Below are 21,972 nucleotides of genomic sequence, written 5' to 3' on the forward strand. Positions count from 1 at the left end.
ACAGTGAAATATTATCCTCCTAAAGTAATACATACAACAACTGGGTGTGCCTTGAAAACATTAAGCTCAACCACAATCAGAGAAAACAGGTACAAAAGATGCCAAATCGTATGTATGATCTCACATATACCGAATGTTCAGATTGGCCAATCCAAAGGGGAAAAAGGGTAGAGGCTGGCCAAGGGAAGGCCCGAGAGTGGCTGCCAATGAGCACAGAGCTCTTCTTTGGGGTGACAATGTTTATATGTTAGAAAGAAGTCAAGGCTGCATGAGTGAGTGCAGACTAAAAGTTGCTGACTGTATATTTACAAAGTGATTTTTATGGCACATGAACTGAATGTCAATAAAATAACTTAGCCAAAAGAAACAACTGAAAGAAAGCATTATATACTTTGATATATTTTTACCTAATGAATCTTATTTATTAAGGAATACCAGAAAGATAATTTGACAATTTAATCTATTAGGCTATATAATTTTAAATCTCAGTAAGGTACCATGTGGATATGCATGCGAAGAATTCCACAAGGATATTCCAAACTGTTCAGCTGGCTCTGAGATGTAGGATTAAATTTACGAATGAAATCTCTTACTGTAAAAACATCTAAAACAAACAGTTGTAAGCTTTCCCTACCATTCATGGTGATCTCATAGGACTCCAGTTTCAGAATTTTCTCCTTGAAGAGCTGCTGCTGAACGTCACTCTCGAGATCATGCTGCCCTTTTGTAAACCACTCAAAACACATCTGTGGATCAAGACAGAACTGCCCTAAGACCAACCACAATCCATCGCACAAAACCACAGGACATCTGGACAGGAAAGAGACCACTTTCAATCCTTCTAACACTTCTGTAACTGCTAAACTATACTCAAAGCTGAAATGTCTGGAACTCTGGAGCGAGTGGGAACGGTTAATAGGTCTTTCTCCTGGTGATTGTGCACTTCCACTTTTCACTGGATTTTATACTTAAGTCTTCCCAGCAGCACGCAATCAAGCCTCGCGTATGCCAGGCACAGTGTTAAGCACCATCACAAACTCAGTCCTTTCAGTATGCCTATGAAGAAGTTACTATTATTCTGTAAATTGAGAGGAAACCAAGACTCAGTTAGCAACTGCAAACATCAAAATAAGTGTTTCCATTTGTTTTAGCTGCTCTTGACTCATGTTACCATTTCTGGGGATACAACATCACTTTGAGAAACTAAGTTTTTTAGTAGTGATTTAAAATTAGTTGATTTATTATAAATAAATAAAATTAGTTTCACAGGAAAGGAGAAAACTAAATTATACCCATAATTCTTCATCAATATTCATTTTGTAGATTTTAGTACTTGACCCAGAACTGAATCAAAATGATCAAAGAGCTCACACATTTACGTATATCATGGATTTCTTTTAGGACATTTTTTTTCTAGTACTTGCAGTTCCTACTCTGCCATTAATGTTCATGGAAACAACACAAACAGAGGATCCAAAACACACAAACAAGATGAAACACACAGCAGAGTGCCCCATTTCGGGACCATCTTACAAACCTCTCGATCTAACTCGCAGACATCCTGGCCAGTCACAAGGCACTCCCAGATTTCTTTGGCTCGGTTCCACCCCAGATACAGTGTAGCTTCTTGTAAGAAAAATGCTAGAAATTTCAGATGTGCCTCTAAATACTGAAAAAAAGCAATAATGCAACTAGTTATCTCACTGGAGGCATCCACCCCTAAAAGGAACATTATGATAAAACTACAAAACAGCTTGACACCCAACGCTACTCATGGAATTTATGATGAAGTAAATGTGAGAAGTGGACTTAGCCAATAACAATGCAGCAGAAGCAACCTCAAATTAATTACAAAGTCAGTTGATTTTAGATGTAAATCAAATTCAATTTCAGTAATCTCAAAAGGAACCACCATGCCTATAAGTGGTGAAGTTAAGTGTTGTTTCTGGTAGTTTTTTGTTGTTTTGTTTTGGATGAGACAAGGTCTTACTCTGAATTCCAGAATAGCTTAGAAGTCAATCTACAGCCCATGCCATGAGTTCACAAAAATTCTCCTGTCTCAGCCTACGGCAGCAGTTCTCAACCTGTGAAATCACAACTGCTTGGGGGAGGAGGTCGAATGACCCTTTCACAGGTGCCACATATCAATATCCTGCATATCAGATTATTTACATTATGATTCATAAAAGCAGCAAAATTACAGTTATGAAGTAACAACAAAATAATTTTATGGTTGGGGGTCACCACAACATGAGGAACCGTATTAAAGGATCCTAGCATTAGAATGGTTGAGAACCACTGGTCTCTGGAATCCTGGATTACTGCTATGTGAGGCACTATACCCAGCTAAGATTTTTAAAAACATCATTAGCAATCAATTGATCTAAAAACAAAATGCATGGTCTACAGAGCTAACAACTGTTGCTAACAAATACTATTTTTCTAAACTTCAATTTGAAATTATAGTTAAGTACTGGAGAGATGGCACAGTGGGTTAAGAGCACTTACTGCTCTTGCAGAGGACTTGGGTTCAATTCCCAGCACCTACATGGTGATTCACAACCACCTGTTGCTTCAGTTCCAGGGAACCTGATACCCTCTTCTGACCTCTATGAGTGCCAGGCCCACATGTGTTACACATATACCATGCAAGCAAAAACACAAATTAGTAAATCTAATGAAATTATAGTTAAGATTCAAAATTGTTCCCTCATTACAAAGATAGCTCACAGTACCCTTTTACAGTTGTACCCAACAAATATTTCTTTTACAGTTCAAATAGAAAAAGTTCAATGAATGCTGAAAACCACCAAACGAAAGCACAGTGCCTGATACCTCTCGGTAAGTGTAGCGGCCATCCACCAGTGTCAAGCCAGTCAAGCCTCCAGGACCAGCCACAGCTGCTGCAAGTCGATGACAAGCTAGTAAACTTCCTGTTACCAACTTGACTATTTCAAAATTTTTCTTCAGGTCTTGAATAATGCTCTTAACAAAAACAACAAAAACGAAAGTGGCGTGAGACTGCAGTCATTTGGCCAGCTTAATATAGCTTTTATTTTACAATGTAGTCCCAGATGAAAGAGCAAACAGGAGACGTCCCATGACAGTTAACAGATCAATCTGGTATTTTATTGGGTACTGATTTCTTATTACTCTTATCAATAAGTACCCTCCTCCCAGGGAACTAAGACATTGCTATTATTTTGCATCTAAAAGAGAAATGGATCCTTGAAGAGAGCTACTGCACTTTATGTGCAGTCCTGGATCTAACCCCAAATCTTTGACATCGAGAAAGTTCTACCTAGCTCTTAGACAAAGTCATCTTTTCGAATTCTGGAGTTATCATTATTTTTTTAAAAGGTGGTCTAGTTATCTTAATAAATTAAGCAATCAAAGAGAAGAGTTAGGACAAAAGAAAAACCTCCTCAGACATGAAAGTAGAGTGATTGAAATTCAAGAGTTCCAAATGATAAGTATCAGTGACATTAATAAACATAAGTCAGTGAGATGCTATCAATGCAACAACCTTAGTCAGGTTTGCTTATTACAATTATTACAAAAGGCTATGCACATGAGAACAAAAAGTAAGAAGTGTGCTCCTACCTTGTCTTGCTTTTGATAGGTCTGTTTTATAAATGAACGAGTGATTTCATGGAGCTGACGCAAAGCGGGTACCACCCATACAAACTGCGGATTATTAAGTTGAGATGACTAGGGTTAAAAAGAAGTTACATTAATTAAGTTTAGAAGTAAATGGCAGTCAGTTATTAGCTATAAAAAATTTCCAAGTCCATTATTTCCTTGTTGCACATTCTACTGTTTTCCTTTTCATGTTACTTATTTTTAGCTTATCTCCATGCAATCACAATTCAGTCTTCAACTTCTTATTCTGCATGCAATTTCCTAAGGCCAAGAACTGCAAACAGGAGTGATGTGAAATGACAGTAAATGTACAGGGGGACATCAGCAAAATACAGACGACAAGGAATTAGCAACTTCAGAGGACAGATTAAGTAGCACAGAGCTGCCAAGACATGTTCACTCAATAAAGTAAATTGATGGCAAAGCTTAACATTGAACTGGCTAGCAAGGAAAATAGACTAAGAATATGGCTTTCTTTAATTATGTGATTAAGGTATCAATGATCTGATCAAGATACTGACAATGAGTTAAGTAGTAAAGAAAATACAATCTGTTTACATTTCTACTTAAGATAATTTCATAAAAGGTAATTCTGTTTTAATTATTAAGGGACTTGGATAGAGCTCAGAGGTAGAGCCTGTGTTTAGCATGTGTGAGGTCCTGGGTTCAATTCCTAGTACTTCCCTTCCTCCATCCAACCCCATTATTATTTTTATTAAATATTATAAACATTTTACTCAGGCTACACTTTAATTTCAAAGCACTTGAAATATATTTCAAGTGCTTTGAAATTAAATATATTTGCTTCTGAAACTGGTATGACAATGAGATCTTTGTGATGCAGATCAAAGACACCTGATGTGCATGCAATTCTCCTTAAAGAGAATTGGCCTTTAACTGATAGCATCTTTTGAACTATAAAATCTCATAATAAAATTACTAAGTATCAGACTAAATGCTATTAATCAACTGACTGATTATTAGCCAAAACCTCAACTAAAGCCTTAGCATTCATTTAAAAGGCTGAAATTTTTAAAGTAATTTTATCAAATCTTTTTGCAAAATGAAGATCCTAGTTGAAAAAAAGTATTGTAGTCTTTTAAAGAAACTCATCTACTACTATAGGTTACTGTGTGCAAGTTGCTACCAAATAATACTTTTTCCTCATCTCAAATATATGAGCCAAATAAGCCAATAATGACCAAATACCATATTTCCTGGATTCTAAGACACATTTCTATGACCTTTAATATTTCTCAAATTGATACTACTCAAAAGACACTTACCAGCCACTAAGCATTAAGTGTAAGCTTTTATAACTGTCCATAGCTTTTATATACAAACTTACCTATATACAAAAGGCATTTGTTCATCTATCTGTTATCTGAATTGAGCTGTTATTTATTATAGGCAGTACCAAACAAGGATGGCCTTTAAACCCCAATTTGGGTTACTAGTTTATTGTTTAAATGTTATCAGAAACATTATATCATGACATAACATTAACTCGCCTGTTGTAACTCAAAACAATTCAAGTAATTTCCAAAGCCAAAAGCTTGGCATGCAGACCCTTCCCTTGCTCAGGGCTCTACCACTCAGCACTGGTACCTCTCTGCCTTAAGCTGCACCCTAATTCATAAGAAGCTGCTCAACCTGTACTATTCATCACTCAAAGAAAAAGTCACTTTCTGAAAGATACGCACATGCTTCAGTATGCCCCAAGGACTGCTGGGATGTAACATATTTGCCTACATGTCAAGGCCTAGACTTAATTCCTAGTATCCCCAGTACCAAAGATTTCAGAATGGTTCAAAACACTACTACAGATAATGAGTATTAGTGTTTTAAGGTGAAATTATACATAATTGATAAAACAAAAACACGCTTACATTTAACCTCTGGCTATGAGTCTAAACAATGGCTAGTAAACATACTTTTCTTGGGGTTGGGGCAGAGTCTCAGGTACCATGTTGGCCTCAAACTAACTGTGTTGAGGATGATCTTGAAAGTCTGCTTCTCCTGCCTCTGTTTCTTGAGTGCTAGGATTACAAGCATGTGTCATCACACTTGGCTTGTGGGGTGCTAGGGATATGACCCTGGATCTTGTTCATGCTAAATAAGCACTGTACTAACTCGGCTAAATTTCAACCCCAAAAGGTAGTTTCTGCTTTTGTTCTCTACAAATTTTGTAACTCTGTAATGCAGGCCGCAATCTCTAGCATCTTCAAATCATAGAAATAAGGTATATATTGAAGGCCAACTACTTCTGAAGTTAGCCAGAATGGTTTTCTGCTCAAACAAGACTGTAAAAGACAAGGATCAAAACTGTGAGGCTTAATTTTGAACCGACACCTTCCAAAAGGATTACAACAACAATAATAATAATAATAATAATAATAATAATAATAATAATAATAAATTCACACAAACCCTTTAGCAATAAGTAGAAACATTAAAAAAATACAGTATGACTAATTAGGTATATCATGGTTAAAGGAAAGTATACTTTGAATGTTACTCTTTATACAATAAAATTAAAAGAAAAATCATATAAATTGGAATTTAAGACTCATTGCTGAGATAGTCTCTCTGAAGGTTAGCAATCAGAAAAAAATGTTAATCACTGTTATCTAAGATATTATATTGTGAAGTTATAAGAAAAATTGAAAAGTACTCTCTTCTGACTGCTGAGGATGGTTGAAAATAAACTGAATATATTTGATAATTTCACTAAATTTAGTGTGTTGTCCAAATTACAGTGACATCAGAGGAAGCTGCAAACCTCTGTTTCTATTCTCCTTCTTCTGTCCAGACACTTTTCACTGACTTCTCACACCCAAACATGTCTCTATACAGTATCTCGGGAGACACAAAACTAAGTGCACCCCAGTTCTCCATTTTTACCCTCTAAGGACCTAAAGAAACCATTCATATTCTTTGAGTTCTCTCTTCTTAGGGCTGAACATCCTCCACTTCTCATCTGTCTTGCTTTTCAGTTTTAGTTTTTTTTTTTTTTGTTTTTTTTTTTTGGTTTTTCGAGACAGGGTTTCTCTGTGTAGCTTTGCGCCTTTCCTGGAACTCACTTGGTAATCCAGGCTGGCCTCGAACTCACAGAGATCTGCCTGGCTCTGCCTCCCGAGTGCTGGGATTAAAGGCGTGCGCCACCACCGCCTGGCTCAGTTTTAGTTTTATCTAGAAACAAAATAAATTTTTTTGTACAGGAAGAAAGTCTTTAAGAAGACTTTTCCCCTCCACTAACTGCACCACAGTGAGACTACTTGTACTGAGGACATCTTGCTAGCTTTACTATATTTCGGCAAACAGAGGCAACTCCCTAACAAATGGTCGACTGTCCTGAATCCAAAAATCTGAATTCTAAAACTGACAGCTTTTTTGAGTGCTAAATATTATGTTCAAAACTTTTCTTATTTTGAATTTGGGATGTTCAACCAGTAAAGTTTATGTAAATATTCTAAAATCCAAAAGGCTCTGAAATTGGAAACACCATAGGTCCCAAGTATTTCAGACCAGGGCTATTCAACCTGGTTAGGGGCAGCTTTGTGTCTTCATAGGATGCAGGGGAGCAGAAGCAAGAGAGCTATATTTACCAGAAGTCTGCCAGGTGCTCTTAGGAGCCCTAAAGATGGCCTATGGAATGTGCAAACACACCACTGGAATAAACATAGTTTGACTTTGGTCTAGTAATTATTTTTTGGAGGAGAACATTGAAATTTTTTAACTGAAGGAATAAGAAGTGAAATAAGAGACAAAGGGTGGGGATGGACAGTGGAAGCGAAGCAAAGAAAGAGGACCGAGGGAGCTGAGGGTGCCTTGGCAGAGTCTACAGAGATCAAGGTCAGAGTTTCTCAACAGGACAGTGGAACTTGGGAACTTGGAGTGTGAAAAGCAGCAGGAAGGAGAACCAGTTGGGGAGAAGAGGTAGCTGAGGGCAGGAGGGGAGTAAGAGGTGGGTGAGCTTGTCTTACCCTTCGCTTAGTTTCTGTGTAGCCTGGCAGGGAGACATAATCCCCAGTCAGCCCACCTTGCTGCCTGGCAGGAAAGGGCATAGCATAGAAAAACACCTTTAGTGCAGTAAATACTTCACTCCCCTGCCAGGGGCTTTGATCTTCCCACTGCCCCCCTTCAGCAACGTGTACTTTGAGTATCTGGGAAGCACTTAGCCAACTGGCAGTGCTACATAAAATGTAAGCTATTGTTCCTTGGAAAGAGCAACAGTGCACTAGGATTTCCTCTCTGGGAGCAGTGGGGGGAGGGGAGTAAAAAGGAAGAGGATTCCTTTCGACTCTCACCAAAAGGCCAGATAGTCCCCTTCCTTCCGCTACTGTCTTGCTCTACAGCAACAGACATGAATGAATGACTGCAAGAGAAGCAGTGAAGACACAGGGATGCAGCTGACTAGGAGAGCTAGTGGTGCTTAGCTGTGACAGGGAGAACAAAGGGCCAAAGGAGGCTCTGGATTTAAGAGCTATTTCCCTGGAGGAAAGGAGATGTCCCTTCAGCTTCGACCTGCATATCTATAAAGAAAAAAATGTCTGTTGCCTAGAAGAAAAGAGCATTTCCTAGAGGCCCCTTTTCATTTACTGATACTACTGAAGGATATACATTTCAATAACGCAATGAAAATTATTCAATCATAAGAAGAGAGACTGCTAAATTGTCTGAGTCACTGAGCTGAGGGAACTGGAAAATTTAAATTCCATCTGAGTAGAAAGCAAGCAAGGCTGTTGAATTAAACATTCATCATTCCTTTTAACCCCAGCATTACTAGCTCTAGTTTATGAATGCTTTTTAAAATCACTAAAGCTAGATCTCATGCAGAAAATTCCAGGGATCAAATTTCAGCATCAGAAATATGAAACACCACATTCTTATACCCCCACCTAAACTTTATAACCAGATTAACTGAGTGCACAAAAGCTCAGTAATTGCCAAAGCTTGTTAGCAAGAGTTATGTGTCTGTGGATATACAGATGAAAGCCAGCAGTATCCCAGCTCCTTTGAAGAAATACCAGTGGAAACCAGGGAAAGGTTTGGCTGATGAAATACCAAGCCTCTATCTATTTTTACCAGAAACATTTCTATGTTATTAATACCAAACTCCAAAAACAAAATCGTTCCTGTCACTGCCTGGGCTTTAAGGCTGGGCTAGCTGGAGCGCTGCCCGTTCTGAATCAGGGCTGTTAGGAGAACAAAGGCTTATGCATGTGTAGGTGTGGCAAATACCTAAAGCCAGCACCACATGCACCTTTCCCTTCTTTCTCTTTTATCCACGAACACTCATTTTTCCCTTGCGGAAGAAAGATGGGGACAGAATTTACTTACAATTCAATGTACTTTAAAAATTCTATATACTTTAGAAGTAACTTAAAAGGAAAATAAAGCTGAAAATTATACAATTCCCTAAGAGTTATAAAAATTACTTTTTCAATGGAACTCTAATTTTTTCCTTTTAAGGGAAAACAGCTACCAACTTCTAAATAAAGCCCAGCTCATAAAGATCACATCTGTATATTATTAGTCTAATAAACCCTAAAATATTTTAAAAGTATGATATAATTTATTAAAGGTAATTATAAAATTAGAATACCTTAGTTGATTCCATATGCAAATACTTACCTTGAATCCATCTTTCTTGTTTTTTTCCAAACCTGACCATTCTCCAGGCTGAAAATTCATTTTAAGAGACATGTAAGTGACTTGGTAAAAACAAAACCTACAGCTCCCAAATTTGGACTCTAAAGTAACAGCTTCCAAACAGGGCATTCCTCTTAGTTTACATAATAGAGGAGGAAAATCTCTTGGCTCTAATCACTCAGACAACATTATTACTCTGATAACAAAATTAGAGGAAAGCCAGAACCAACCCTTTTAATGTCTTCTATGCACTTGATGATGTAGCTCCTCTTGATTGCTTCCTTCACTGCGTAGGCATCGCTCAGGATTGTCAGGTGCTCCTCCAAGGCTTGCTGAATAAGGCTACTGGGCAAGGTTGGAAGGTGAGCCAGTTCCCAGAGAACGTCTAACACCTGCAATAGCACCATTATGATGAGCCACCTCATAAGCATGAAGACTGTTCTAAGTATTTGTAGCTACAGAAATCCATTTGATTTCCTGCCTTTCCAGAAGTGGCCTCAAATCGAGCTTCCCGGCCGATTCGTCCAATCAGACTCAACAGCTTCTGTCTTACCCTGTCACTCTCGGTCTCCCAGCTCTGCACAAGAGAACAGACAGGACACAGGGTGGGGCCACGGTCAGGCTGGTGAAATTAGCAAAAACTTAAAATTTGAGCTAAGAATAAGGTAAGAAAAGTACATTTCAACACAGCTGTTGGGGGATGGGCTAGAGTTTCACTCTTACCTTCTGAATGAGAACAAACAAATGATTCAGCTGATCTGCATTAAACTTCACAGCTGCTGCAGCAATAATAGTGTGGATGTTCTCAATTACCGTAGATGACTGTCCTGACTGGAAGAAAGGACACATCGGGAGCAAGTTAAGTCCTGGGACTTGGCAAACCTAAGTCTTCTTCCTGACAGTCTAGACAAGTGACACGTAACAAAAATGAATTAGACTCGAGTCTAATTGGCATTCACTTCCATGACAACCCTGGCAGGATTATGTGAAGCAACTATCACTAATGGTTATCAGCTGACTGCATTTCAACTCCCAGCAGTACTGGCTTTCACATGGAAAAAAGCACAAGAATCAAGATCTCTGACATTTATTTTAGTAAGAGAATAAAATATTTTCAACAAAAAATTTATATTGATTTATTTTAAACTGAATAAATTACAAGGCAAATACATTTTCAGTGTTTTCACAGATGGTGATCAGGGTTGAGAGTATTATCAGCCCCATTTTAAATGTCGATAACACACTCTTTGTTACTTCAACTAATATTTATTGACCCTATGGGCAGTAAGTCTCTGCACAGAGCGGTAGACCCTACTGTGGATGACTGGCACTCACTTTATAATCTCAGTCACGGGACAGTCATGCCTCACTATTTACCTTGTAAGGACAGAAACTTGAAAGGCAGAATAGTTGTAGATTCAGTTAACTTTCCCCATATCCACTATGCATATACACCCCCTAATCTTCAACCTCATGTGGGTTCAAAATGTATACTCAAAAAACAACATTATGTGAGAGTACTCAACTAGGGACCTAGGAATGCTTTTCTTTAATCTCATCCTTAACTGCAGTCTGCTCTGTAATGCTGGGAAGTGAATTAGCTGATTGTATTCCCACAGTCCTCTGTCAGCTAGCTTCCTCTAATACTGTCAGTGAGTATTAGAGTACTGGAGTACTGGGGAGGAGAAGGTAGAAAGAAGGGAGGAAGGGAGGGAGGAAGAAAGGAAGGAAGGAAGGAAAGAAGGAAAGAAGGAAAGAAGGAAGGAAGGAGTACTCTGGGTTCGGGCTCAGAGAGTGAATGTCGGGCTGGTGAGGCAGCAGGGTTCTGGCAGTACTAGTGGGAGTGGCCCTTCCCAGCTTCAGCACCTGTAGTGAAGGCACCTCCCAAAGCAGGTATCCCTCCTCGGACTTGATGCTCCGCTTTCTATCTGTTCCTCCCACCATTCTTCCACCTTAGCAACACCATTTTTGTTATTGTTTTTTTTTTGTTTTAAATTAAAAAACAAAACTGTTTATTTTATGGGTGTTTTGTCTGTATGTATGCCTGTGTACCCTGTGCATACCTGCTTTGTAAACAATTCCCCAGGGTAAATTCCATGTGTCTAAAATGCCTAGCACAGTTTGTTTCTGACCAGATTTTGACTGACACAGATTAGGTGGACACAGTTAAGAAAAGCACCAGATTTCACTATGGTTTAGTAATTAGGTGAGCCACATACATATGCTGCACTGCTCGGTCTGAATGAGAGGAATGATTCATAGTCAGCAACAAACAAATGTCATTAAGCCACAGGAGTGGGTGAAACTGACTAGTGAAAGCTTTTGTGGTGAGGAAAGGGCATAAGATTAAGGCTTGAGGGGGGAAAAAGCAAAGTAGAAAAGAATAAATTAACGGGAAATTTCAGAAGGAATACAAGCTGTGCACGATAAAACACAGCTATAATCCCAGCACTCAGGAAACTCAGGCAGAGGGCTGCAATTTTAAGTCCAGCACCAACTCAACCCTTACATATATGCAATCTTAATCAACTGTAAACCAGATAGGTCTTCGATTTAACATCAGATAAAGTACCATTTCCCAGCCTCCTCACCATCCTATCTCCTTTCCTATGGTACAAACTTATCAGAAAAAGGCAAAAATAATTCTGCTCAACTTACTTGTATCTTCCAAATTTTAGTGAGTTCATCTAATGACAATTTACTGCCCAAGAGTTCAATAATTCCCTTTATGCGGTCACAGTATTGTGCTTGGTCTATGTTGCCTAATGGAGGAAACATCAGAGGGGAAACCAAATATAGTGAATAATAGTTCTATTAACTCAAAGCAATAATAACTTCATAAGATTATTTAAAGGCTAATAAAAAGAAACAAAATTTTTGCACCTTTTAAAAATAAAAACCATTTACATGTCAAGTAAATTTTTTTTTTTTTTCAAAAGCAACTTACCTTCCAGTGCAATTGACAGAACTGAGTTTTCAACTAGCCAGTCCAGCAGTCGGTCTGTATCTATAGCGTTCTTCACAGACTTGGACAGGGTACTGTCTTCTATTAGTTTGGTTACCTAAAATGACAGCATTTGCACAACTGAATCAAACACACATAATCAAAATCTTCTCTCATACATGTACAGTCATTTTTACAGACATATCTAGTGCAGTTTGATAATTAAACAGAATACTTCAAAACCAATGTACTTCTTCAAAGCTAACAGACTCCTAATGGTAACGACTCTTTAAAAAGCACATACAATCATTCTCAGCTCTTCACACCCCTTAGACCACCCATGACTGGCTTGCTGATGAGGCTCTAACCCAAATGGGAAGCTCAACTGCCCTCCACATTTTATAACTGAGAAGAAAGAGGCAGCAGTCCCTCTCTGGAGATGGGCACTTCTGGTTACTCAGCTTGTAAACTGTCCATGCCGTGACCTCTACCACAGGACAGATGGCCTGGTCAATTGTACTTGTTCACACGTTCTCTGCTCAAGTTCATGGTCTGATTATTCAACTCTTTACATATGTGAAATAGCTTAGTCTTCTTTCAGTAAATTCTTCTTTTGACTTAAAAGGGTCCAGGACGAGCTGATTTGACTTAGAGGCCAAAATCCCAAAACTAAAGGAAAACTAAGGGGTATCATGGCCGAAGGGTACTGGCTTAACCTGCCAGTCACTGAACCCAATCACACTGCGCAGATCTAAAGTGAACTTTAGGAAGCTGAGGAAAAGTATTTTCACATTTTGTCTAGACTCAAACTAGTGTCAGTCACTTCGTTTTTGTCCTAACATCAGCTAGAAGATAAAGTTATATCTGAAATAAAAAGAATTGTTCCTTAGTAAATGTCTAAGGATGACACTGTAGGAAATTTCACAAAGCTTTTCAGAGAGCAAATCTTGAAACTACAAATATAACCTTAGTAACAGACAATTCCCATACAGTACCATTGTTATCTCTGTCTTACATGGTCAAGAGAAACTATTCTTTCTCCACCCACCTTTCTATTACTAGCCACATCTGAGTGAAGTCTCCTTGAAACAAGTGCACACTTACCTCTTTGAGGGAGTTCATTTTAGCACTGAAATGTGGTGACTTCAGCATGCGCAGCAGGATGTCAAGGCGAAGGTCATCCACAATCGTCACCAGATCCGGTTGGAAACGCATGCAAAGTAACTTAATGGCAGATAAGAGCTCAGGGATGCTAACCAATCTCTTTCATTTAATAAAAACAGAAAGACAAACAAAGAAACAAAAACTGTAAAACATCCTGATATTAATTCTCATAACACACACAGTATAGGGTAACAGTGGCCAGGGGACAGCTCGTATTTTACATGACCAATTAACTACATTTGCTTCTAAGCAAAAGTTAAGCTCATTGGTGAGGAGCAAGGAAAAGGTAATTGTTATAGAAGGGATTCAAGGTAGGAAAGTCTTCCTCAGTGTTAAAACTGCTCTAAACTACTTCAGATACACTGAAAATTCAGTATCATTCCAATCTATTCTGATTATAACACCATCAAAATCATGTTTAAAAAAACTCTGAATGGTATCACTCACTCATGAGAATACCATATTTGTTCTATTTACTGAGATAACACTCTCCTCAGTTGTTCTGAAAATAGCTTTTTTGGGATGGGGTCAGGGAACTTCAAGTTAATTTGATGTGGACAGCATGTCATCAGGATCCAGAAAGCAATGGCACGGGAACTTGCCAAGACTTGGCTTGGCTAGCATGGACTAACCAGCATAGGCTCTATTACCTTGTCTTTGAGGTCCTTCTCCTCCACACTCCGAACATCCTGAATTGTGTTAAGGATGACTGGGTCTAGCATAGGCTGTAAACAGAAAACACTAGTTAAAAAGAACTCCTGGATTTGCGCTCGAGCAGCTACTTCCTTACCTGTCATTCACAAAGGAGAGGGCACAGTGACAGATGTGACTTCTAGTCACCAGTCTCATCACTAACTAGCTGACCATCCCCAGTGCCCTCAACTGTTTCTTCAATGTAATAGGAGCCAGTTCCTCTCACTACATCTTCTAAGAGCTATCTGAAGAACAATGCAAGATACATGGACTGCCCTTTTAAAACAGTAATAGGTATAGCTACCTTTTTGTTTGTTTGTTTGAGACAGGATCTCACTATGCAGATAGACCTGGCTGACCTGGAACTAGTCTGGTTTCTAACTTAAAAATCTGCCTGTCTCTGACTCCCAGGCCTGGTATGACTGCTTTTATAACAAAATAAATTTTTTATATCTGACTTTTAAAAATGGATACAAATAAGCACAGACTATGCAAAACATGCTACATACAGACTAATTTTGTTATGAATGAGATACATGACACAGTGCTCCAGAATAGGAACACAATCACGTATTTAACTCTAAATTGTTTTATGAGAAACAGTAAAATATTAACCAGAGGTAAACTGACCCTTCCAATGAAATAAGACAATTAAAAAAAATAAGATAAGAAAAATAGTATTTGGCTGTCAGAGGCAAGAATACATAGCCAGTGCATGAAAATGACATCAGACAATAACCCAGACAGACTTTCTTCCTTCCCACAGATGCCAACAGTACAGGGAGGCTGGGGGCTGAGAGTCAGGATTCTTGTCAGCCTGTGCCAGGCCACTCTGAGATAGGTGTTGCTACTGTCACTGTTCTACAGGAGCGGGGACAGAGCAGAGTCTTCGAAAGTCACACAAAGGAGCAGGTAATGGAGACAATCTATGCCAGCTAATGTAGCACGGAGTGTGTGTAGATGACTGACTTTAGGTCTAAACAGCAGAACTAAAGATGACATAGCTGTATCTTCCAGTTCTTCTTTTTTCTGAGTGTACTCTGCTCATATATGTGTGCGTATGTACACACAATCTACAACTTCTCAAGAACTCAACTAATTAGCATTTAGAGTATTTATGCTGAATTTTCTTCCATGGAATACATACATTTAAAATCTAGCCCTGAGTTTGATTCATTAAGTTAATTAAATTATTATTAATTATAATTAACAATCGTTTCAAAAACTCAAATTAATTTGTTTTGTGTGTCTTAGTGTTTCAGCTACTAAGTCACTGAGTAGAGCTGGAATGCAGCTCAGTTGGTAGAGTGCCTGCCAAGGAAGCATGAAGCCCTGGGTCTGAGCCCAGCACTGAATAAACTTGATGTGCTGTTATATACCTGCGATCCTATCACTCAGGAGGTGGAAGCAGGAAGATGAGGAGTTCAAGGTCATCCTTGACTACATGATAAGTTTGAGGCTAGCCTGTACTACATGAGACTTCATCTCAAACATTAAAGGATAGCAAAAAACTTTATATCGATATGCTTAATAAACTGATAACATTAGACATTTCTAAAGAACTTAATACACAGAATTAAGAAAATATCTAAACACTACCCTGTTTCCTTAAGAATTTTTACATACTACTTTGATGTTTAAAGAAAGCACTTAACATTCAGAAATGGTACAAATTTCTCACACATGCTAAAGAAAATGGTATCACTCAGGTTAAACTGTCCCCAACAAAACGGTATACTTGCAAAAAGGAACAGGGCACTATGCTTGATATGATTTCAACAATCTATGTAAGCTTTCACAGACTTACAAATAAAATTAAAAATGGAAGTATTCTGATAAGACATTGTTTGATAACTTATTAACTGAAACAGAGAGAAACCAGAAGTGTAATAGGCCTTCAGCATTTAGAAAACTGAATATTCAAGAGACAAGAATGGTGCGCCAATGAGTGCTGGGCTTGCTGTACAATTATAAGGATCTGAGTTTAGATCTTCAGGACCCCCACCCCTCTTTAAAGTGGCAGTGTATGCCTGCAATCCCAATGCCTGGAGACGGAAAGATCCTGGAGCTCACTGGTCAGCTAGACAGCCAATCAGTGAGCTCCAGGTTCTGCGAGTGACCCTGTCTCTAGTTAACAAACAGACAGAGGTAGAGAGCAGGAGGAAGAAAGCTGGTGTTGACTCCTTGGCCTCCACGGCAGTGTTAGTACACCTACAGGCACACACACAAAGATGGCAGTGTTAGTACACCTACAGGCACACACACAAAGACGGCAGTTTTAGTACACCTACAGGCACACACACAAAGATGGCAGTGTTTGTACACCTACAGGCACACACACAAAGATGGCAGTGTTAGTACACCTACAGGCACACACACAAAGATGGCAGTGTTTGTACACCTACAGGCACACACACAAAGACGGCAGTGTTAGTACACCTACAGGCACACACACAAAGACGGCAGTGTTAGTACACCTACAGGCACACACACAAAAATGGCAGTGTTTGTACACCTACAGGCACACACACAAAGATGGCAGTGTTTGTACACCTACAGGCACACACACAAAGATGGCAGTGTTTGTACACCTACAGGCACGCACACAAAACTGAACACTCACAGCTTTGACTACTTTAGACTTGATGACTTGTACTTCTCAAAGGAAGGAAGTCAGACATGACAGGCTGCCAAGCTACTATTCAGAAGAGAGAGACTAGGCAGTAAGCATGCCCAGTTGATGGTCCAAACTGATCAAGTAGAACCCATATGGCAACAAGCCCTGAAAGAATTCTGTGAAGAAGACAGGGATACACAATTCTTCTTTATAGAAAAGATAAACAATAATACCAAGAAATACTATTTGATAAAAATCAATCTTTTAAAAAAGCCCCAATGCAGCCGGGCAGTGGTGGCGCACGCCTTTAATCCCAGCACTCGGGAGGCAGAGCCAGGCGGATCTCTGTGAGTTCGAGGCCAGCCTGGGCTACCAAGTGAGTTCCAGGAAAAAGGCTCAAAGCTACACAGAGAAACCCTGTCTCGAAAAAAAAAAAAAAAAAAAGCCCCAATGTTAGAGGGCTCCCTATACTTAGAAAACTGTTACTTTTCTAACAGTATTTTCACTAAAAGTGCAGCCATTTTGAAAACCAGCAGTTATTCTATATTAAACACCATTCTGAAGAACCTCGTAATAACAAAGCTAGTACTTGTCACGTCTTGGGCAGCGATGTAAAATGGTTTACTCCTACCTGTACCACGGAGGAGTTGAGGTACTCTGCACACACCCCTAAGGGCTGCACCAGCGCTGAGACGGCCTGCGGGAAGATAGTAAAGACCAGAGTGAAATGTGAGGGAGCGTTTTACCTTTTAAAATTAAGGAAATCCTTTTCATATAGCTGAGAAAAATGTAAATGGTGACTTGGTTAAGTCATGAAGTAATGATTAGATAAACTAAGTTTCTCAACAGAAAGACAACACACTTAGATTAACATACACATTTAAATTAGAATGTCAACAAACCACCCTGAAGCACTGAGTGAAATGATTCTAAAGTTTATAATGATGAATACTGAAACATTTTATTTTGAAAAGGAGAGAATATTTGAGGAGGAAGTAAAATATCCTCTAAACCCCCCCCCCCCCAAAAAAGTTAAAGCTTATCTGACGGGAAAAAAAGTTAGTAAAATACATAAAGAAAGCCCAAATAAATGAGGAGACATTGTGTTCCTGAGTGGGAAACATCAATTATAAAAATGTCAATTCTCTGTTCACTGACCTACATTTTAATGCTATTCCAAACATGGCCTCAGTGACTTTTTTTCCTGACATGCTGACTATAAACAAGCGTGAAAACTATCAAGATAAGACAGATTTTAGAGAACAGTGGCAGTGGGCACTGTAGTGGGGCCAGTAATTAAAGAGGCTGCATCAGCAGTGAATGAAGGCAAGAGGTGTCCAGGAACAAAGCACACTCACGGGCCTTGGAGATAAGACAAAACCAGAAACACCAATGGTAATGAAGCAAGAGTTAGTCAGAGGAGCTTGTTCAACTGGTCATTTATTGGAAAGAAAAGTACTGGATCCTTGTCATACAATATATAAAAATAAACTGAGTAAACCAAGAGCCAAGTTTTAAAAATTATAAAAGCATAAAAAAATTATAACCTTGAAGTGGGAGAATGTTCCCTAAGCAAGTCTGAAAAACTTTGAAGCCGTTAAGGAAAAGTATGATTATGCAGAATTTTGTAATTTCTGACATCACGAATACAAATAAGGGTGGCAAGGAGGCTTAGAGGTAGAGGTCCCTGCGGCCAAAGCTGACAACCTGAGTCTAACTCTCCAGACCCACATGGTGGAAGGAAAGAACAATTATCAAGCTCTCTTCTGACCTCCACACACGTGCCACACACCCTCCCATACAGATTCATGTACATTCACACAAAATTAGTTCACTATTAAAAGAATTCCTAAGCCGGGCGGTGGTGGCGCACGCCTTTAATCCCAGCACTCGGGAGGCAGAGCCAGGTGGATCTCTGTGAGTTCGAGGCCAGCCTGGGCTACCAAGTGAGTTCCAGGAAAGGCGCAAAGCTACACAGAGAAACCCTGTCTCGAAAAAAAAAAAAAAAAAAAAAGAATTCCTAAAAGTTAAAGATGACTATTTGAGATCTAAAAAGTCAATTTACAGATGAAATGCAAATAGACAATAATCATACAGAGAAATGCTCTAGTTCACACAATAACAGAGTACTGCAAACTAAATAGCAAAATACCATTTTTGTTAATTATATTAGAAAACCAGAGATTAAAAAATATTTAGCATTATCAGTCATACTGTAAAATGGGTTTGTATGAGTATAGACTGGTGGTATAGCTTTTTGGAAGGAGATTTAGCAGTCAACTGCAATTCTAAAATGTATAGTCATTAAGAATTGATCCTTTACAAACATGTGTACATGAAGACACACATATAAAGAACATTTTCTGTAGCAGTAAAAACTAACAAACAATCTAACAACATTACCAAGCAAGTGCAACACGGTTCAGTCTTTGTACAAGTAACTTGGAGTCACTGAGAACATAAATGGTCTCTAATACGACAGTGAAAATGTACTACTGTGTACAGCCTGACAACAACTTGTCTTAGAGAAAGGGAGAGGAAGGAGAAGGGAGAATGGGACAGGAACACAGGGCGTAGATGGATATATAGGATAGACCAGTTTCATTTTCCAGTGCAGGTGTTTTTTAACTGGTGGGAATGTGATTCTTTTCCCAGTATTTTTCAAGTTAAAAAAATATGACTTAAACAGTCTTATCATATGGCCTAAATTTATTCTGGGACACAGCCACCTTAATTGGTCAGAAATCAGGCACTTATCAAGAAACTTTAATTATACTTATTTTGAAAATGAGAGCCGAGTGTACTATCTCCTCAATGTACAGCCCCTTCCCCCACAATCACTGCTGCCAGTAAGAGTATTTTTGAAAATGATCTGACCTAAGGGAAGATTTGGGCAGTTTTTAACTCCAAACATTTAATATCAATAGAGAATAAGCCTTCAATCCTGTGTGTGTGTACCCTTCTCCAATGTTCATCCAGGTAGGGTAGAAATTTGGGGGTGTTCTTTGTTATTAAAGGCTAGAGAATTCTTGACCCTTTTCAACACTCTTGAGAAACGAAGTTAATTTCTAACATCACCCAATGCCTACACAGCCAGTTTGTGAGAAACAAATATGCTAGACAAAACTTTCTCTCAGGGCATTTTTCTTTCTTTTCTTTTTCAAATCACTATTATCTTTCATGTCAAAAAGCCATTTTCAACATACTTCATATACTCAATAGGGATCAAATGCCAATCAACAGCCTAAGCAACTCTCAAGATAGGGAGACGAGGCTTCCCAGATGGTGGCAGCAGCAAGGTCAGTCTATTACCACACCATCAGTTTCTCTTCCGGATTAACATTTTGCCTTCTTCCAAAGAGGGACCAGGGAAGCTGATTAGTCATTGTCCCACAGGAACTGCCCAATTTTTCACACGTAGGGATGGTGTTTCAGCACATCATTTCTGCATAGAGCCGATTACGGTGAGCAGCATGCCCCAGTGATCTGCTTGTCTGTCTCCCAGTGCTGTTATTACAAGCATGTATATCGTGCCTGGCTTTTTATGTGGGTGCTGGGATCAAACTCAGGTTCTTAAGCTTGCACAAGAACTGTAACGAACGACAGCTTCTCCCCAGCCTGATTAACTTTAATATTTAACTCGCTGTATTCAGACCATGTCTCCTAGCTGTATACCAACTCAAATAAAGTGTACCTGCACACTTTATTTGAACACAGCGAGTGGTTTAGTTTAACTCACCCCAAGTTCTATATCTTCTGAATGGAGTTTGGCTTGGATTGCTGCAAATCCACCTAATTCTCCAAACTGAAAAGAAAACAGGCATGAATATATTTAGAAAAGCTCCACAGCAATAATTTAAGCCAAGAATTAAGGCTAATATTTTACTTTACCACTATGCTCTGTGAGATTGCTCTTGGAACACTAGGAATGCAGTTCTAATGTTCCTAAGGTATACTGTAGGAGATGTGCTAACCCAAAACTTGATATCACATACACAAACAGAGAAGGAACCATACAATATTCCTCCTCAGTGAAACATTCTTATTTGTGGTGGTTTGAATGAGAACTATCCCCCATAAGCTCATACATTTAAACACTTGGTCCCCAGCTGGTGGCACTGTTTGAAGAGGCCATGAAACCTTGAGAAGTGCAGCCTTGCTAGAGAAAGTATATCATTGGAAGCAGGCTTTGAGGGTTTACAGTCTCATCCCACTTCCTGTTCTTGCTCACTGGCTCCTGTGTATGCCCAGGATGTGATCAGCCAGCTTCCCACTTCTGCCTCATGCCGCCATGCCTTCCCAGCCTCATGGACTCTGCCCTCAACTGTGACCCACCCAAAATTAACTCTTCTCTACACTGCTCTGGGTCATGGTATTTCATCACAGCAACAGAAAAATAATTAATACATGTTTAAAATACCCAACTACCAGAAATCACACTAGAAAATGGGAATAGTACTCAAAAACAAAGTAATAATAAAAGTGAATACCTTATTTACCAAGTCCACAACCCATCCATGAGGCTCCTATGAGAAAATAAAGTCAAAATTAATATGGTAATATAAGTTTCCTCATTATTAATCTTCCCATTTTTTATTTCCTAAATAGGAAATCTGAAGAAAAAGCATTAAAATTTGGAACATACTTCAAAAGTCTTTCCCAAATGTTTCTTAATATAAGTCTTTGACATTATTGTATACAATTTTTGAAGCATGTAAATTTAGATTTTCAAAGTCTCTGACATATTTTTGAAGCAATAAATCTAGACCTTCATGGGATTGTCACATGAGGAACATTCATGCATTTGGGAGCAGCTGGTATTGTTAATTTCTCCAGGAATAGAATAACTCAAGTTAAATTCTCTAAGAAAGTTATATTTTATTTATTGTGGTTTTCCAAAATAGGGTCTCAGGTAGCTCAGACTGCCCTTGAATTTGCTAGGCAACTGAGACTAGCTTTAAATTCCTTACTCTCCTGCTTCTACCTCCCAAGTGTTGGGAATGTCAAGAGTACATCACCACACATGGCTGAAAATTCTACTTTAGAAATCAAAAATTATTACCTAAAAGGTAGACATCTAGAATTCCGAGATTAAAGTTCAGTCCCAGTTTTATCATTAACACCCTTAAACAAGCTTTCCTTACTCTCCCTTCTCCTCTCTCTTTTCTTTTTCTAGGCACTTGGGTCTTAGGTTTAGACAGGAAGGGATGTCACACCTACTTGACAGAGCTCATATTTCAGCAGTTAAAAACCAGAA

General features: G+C 38.8%; 1 protein-coding gene across 3 annotated transcripts in view; it reads right to left on the reverse strand.

The window, feature by feature from the left end:
* Positions 1–21,972, reverse strand: part of Usp24 (ubiquitin specific peptidase 24) — a 141,866-nt gene that overhangs the window by 78,589 nt on the left and 41,305 nt on the right. For 2 of the 3 annotated variants that reach the window (XM_052718723.1, XM_052718722.1), the window contains exons 6-21: positions 21,206–21,241; positions 20,455–20,520; positions 17,347–17,412; positions 14,056–14,130; positions 13,346–13,504; positions 12,245–12,359; positions 11,956–12,059; positions 10,021–10,128; positions 9,779–9,874; positions 9,528–9,689; positions 9,280–9,327; positions 7,629–7,688; positions 3,604–3,711; positions 2,836–2,985; positions 1,538–1,669; positions 635–746 (exon numbers count right to left, since the gene is read on the reverse strand). In XM_052718723.1, the coding sequence (XP_052574683.1) occupies positions 635–746; positions 1,538–1,669; positions 2,836–2,985; positions 3,604–3,711; positions 7,629–7,688; positions 9,280–9,327; positions 9,528–9,689; positions 9,779–9,874; positions 10,021–10,128; positions 11,956–12,059; positions 12,245–12,359; positions 13,346–13,504; positions 14,056–14,130; positions 17,347–17,412; positions 20,455–20,520; positions 21,206–21,241 (1,597 nt within the window). The remainder of the gene's footprint in view (positions 1–634; positions 747–1,537; positions 1,670–2,835; positions 2,986–3,603; positions 3,712–7,628; positions 7,689–9,279; positions 9,328–9,527; positions 9,690–9,778; positions 9,875–10,020; positions 10,129–11,955; positions 12,060–12,244; positions 12,360–13,345; positions 13,505–14,055; positions 14,131–17,346; positions 17,413–20,454; positions 20,521–21,205; positions 21,242–21,972) is intronic. The other variant, XM_052718724.1, reaches the window with a different exon arrangement.

This window comes from Peromyscus californicus, unplaced genomic scaffold (genome assembly GCF_007827085.1).
Source record: "Peromyscus californicus insignis strain IS unplaced genomic scaffold, ASM782708v3 Scaffold_5__1_contigs__length_169319896, whole genome shotgun sequence".
NCBI lineage: Eukaryota > Metazoa > Chordata > Mammalia > Rodentia > Cricetidae > Peromyscus > Peromyscus californicus.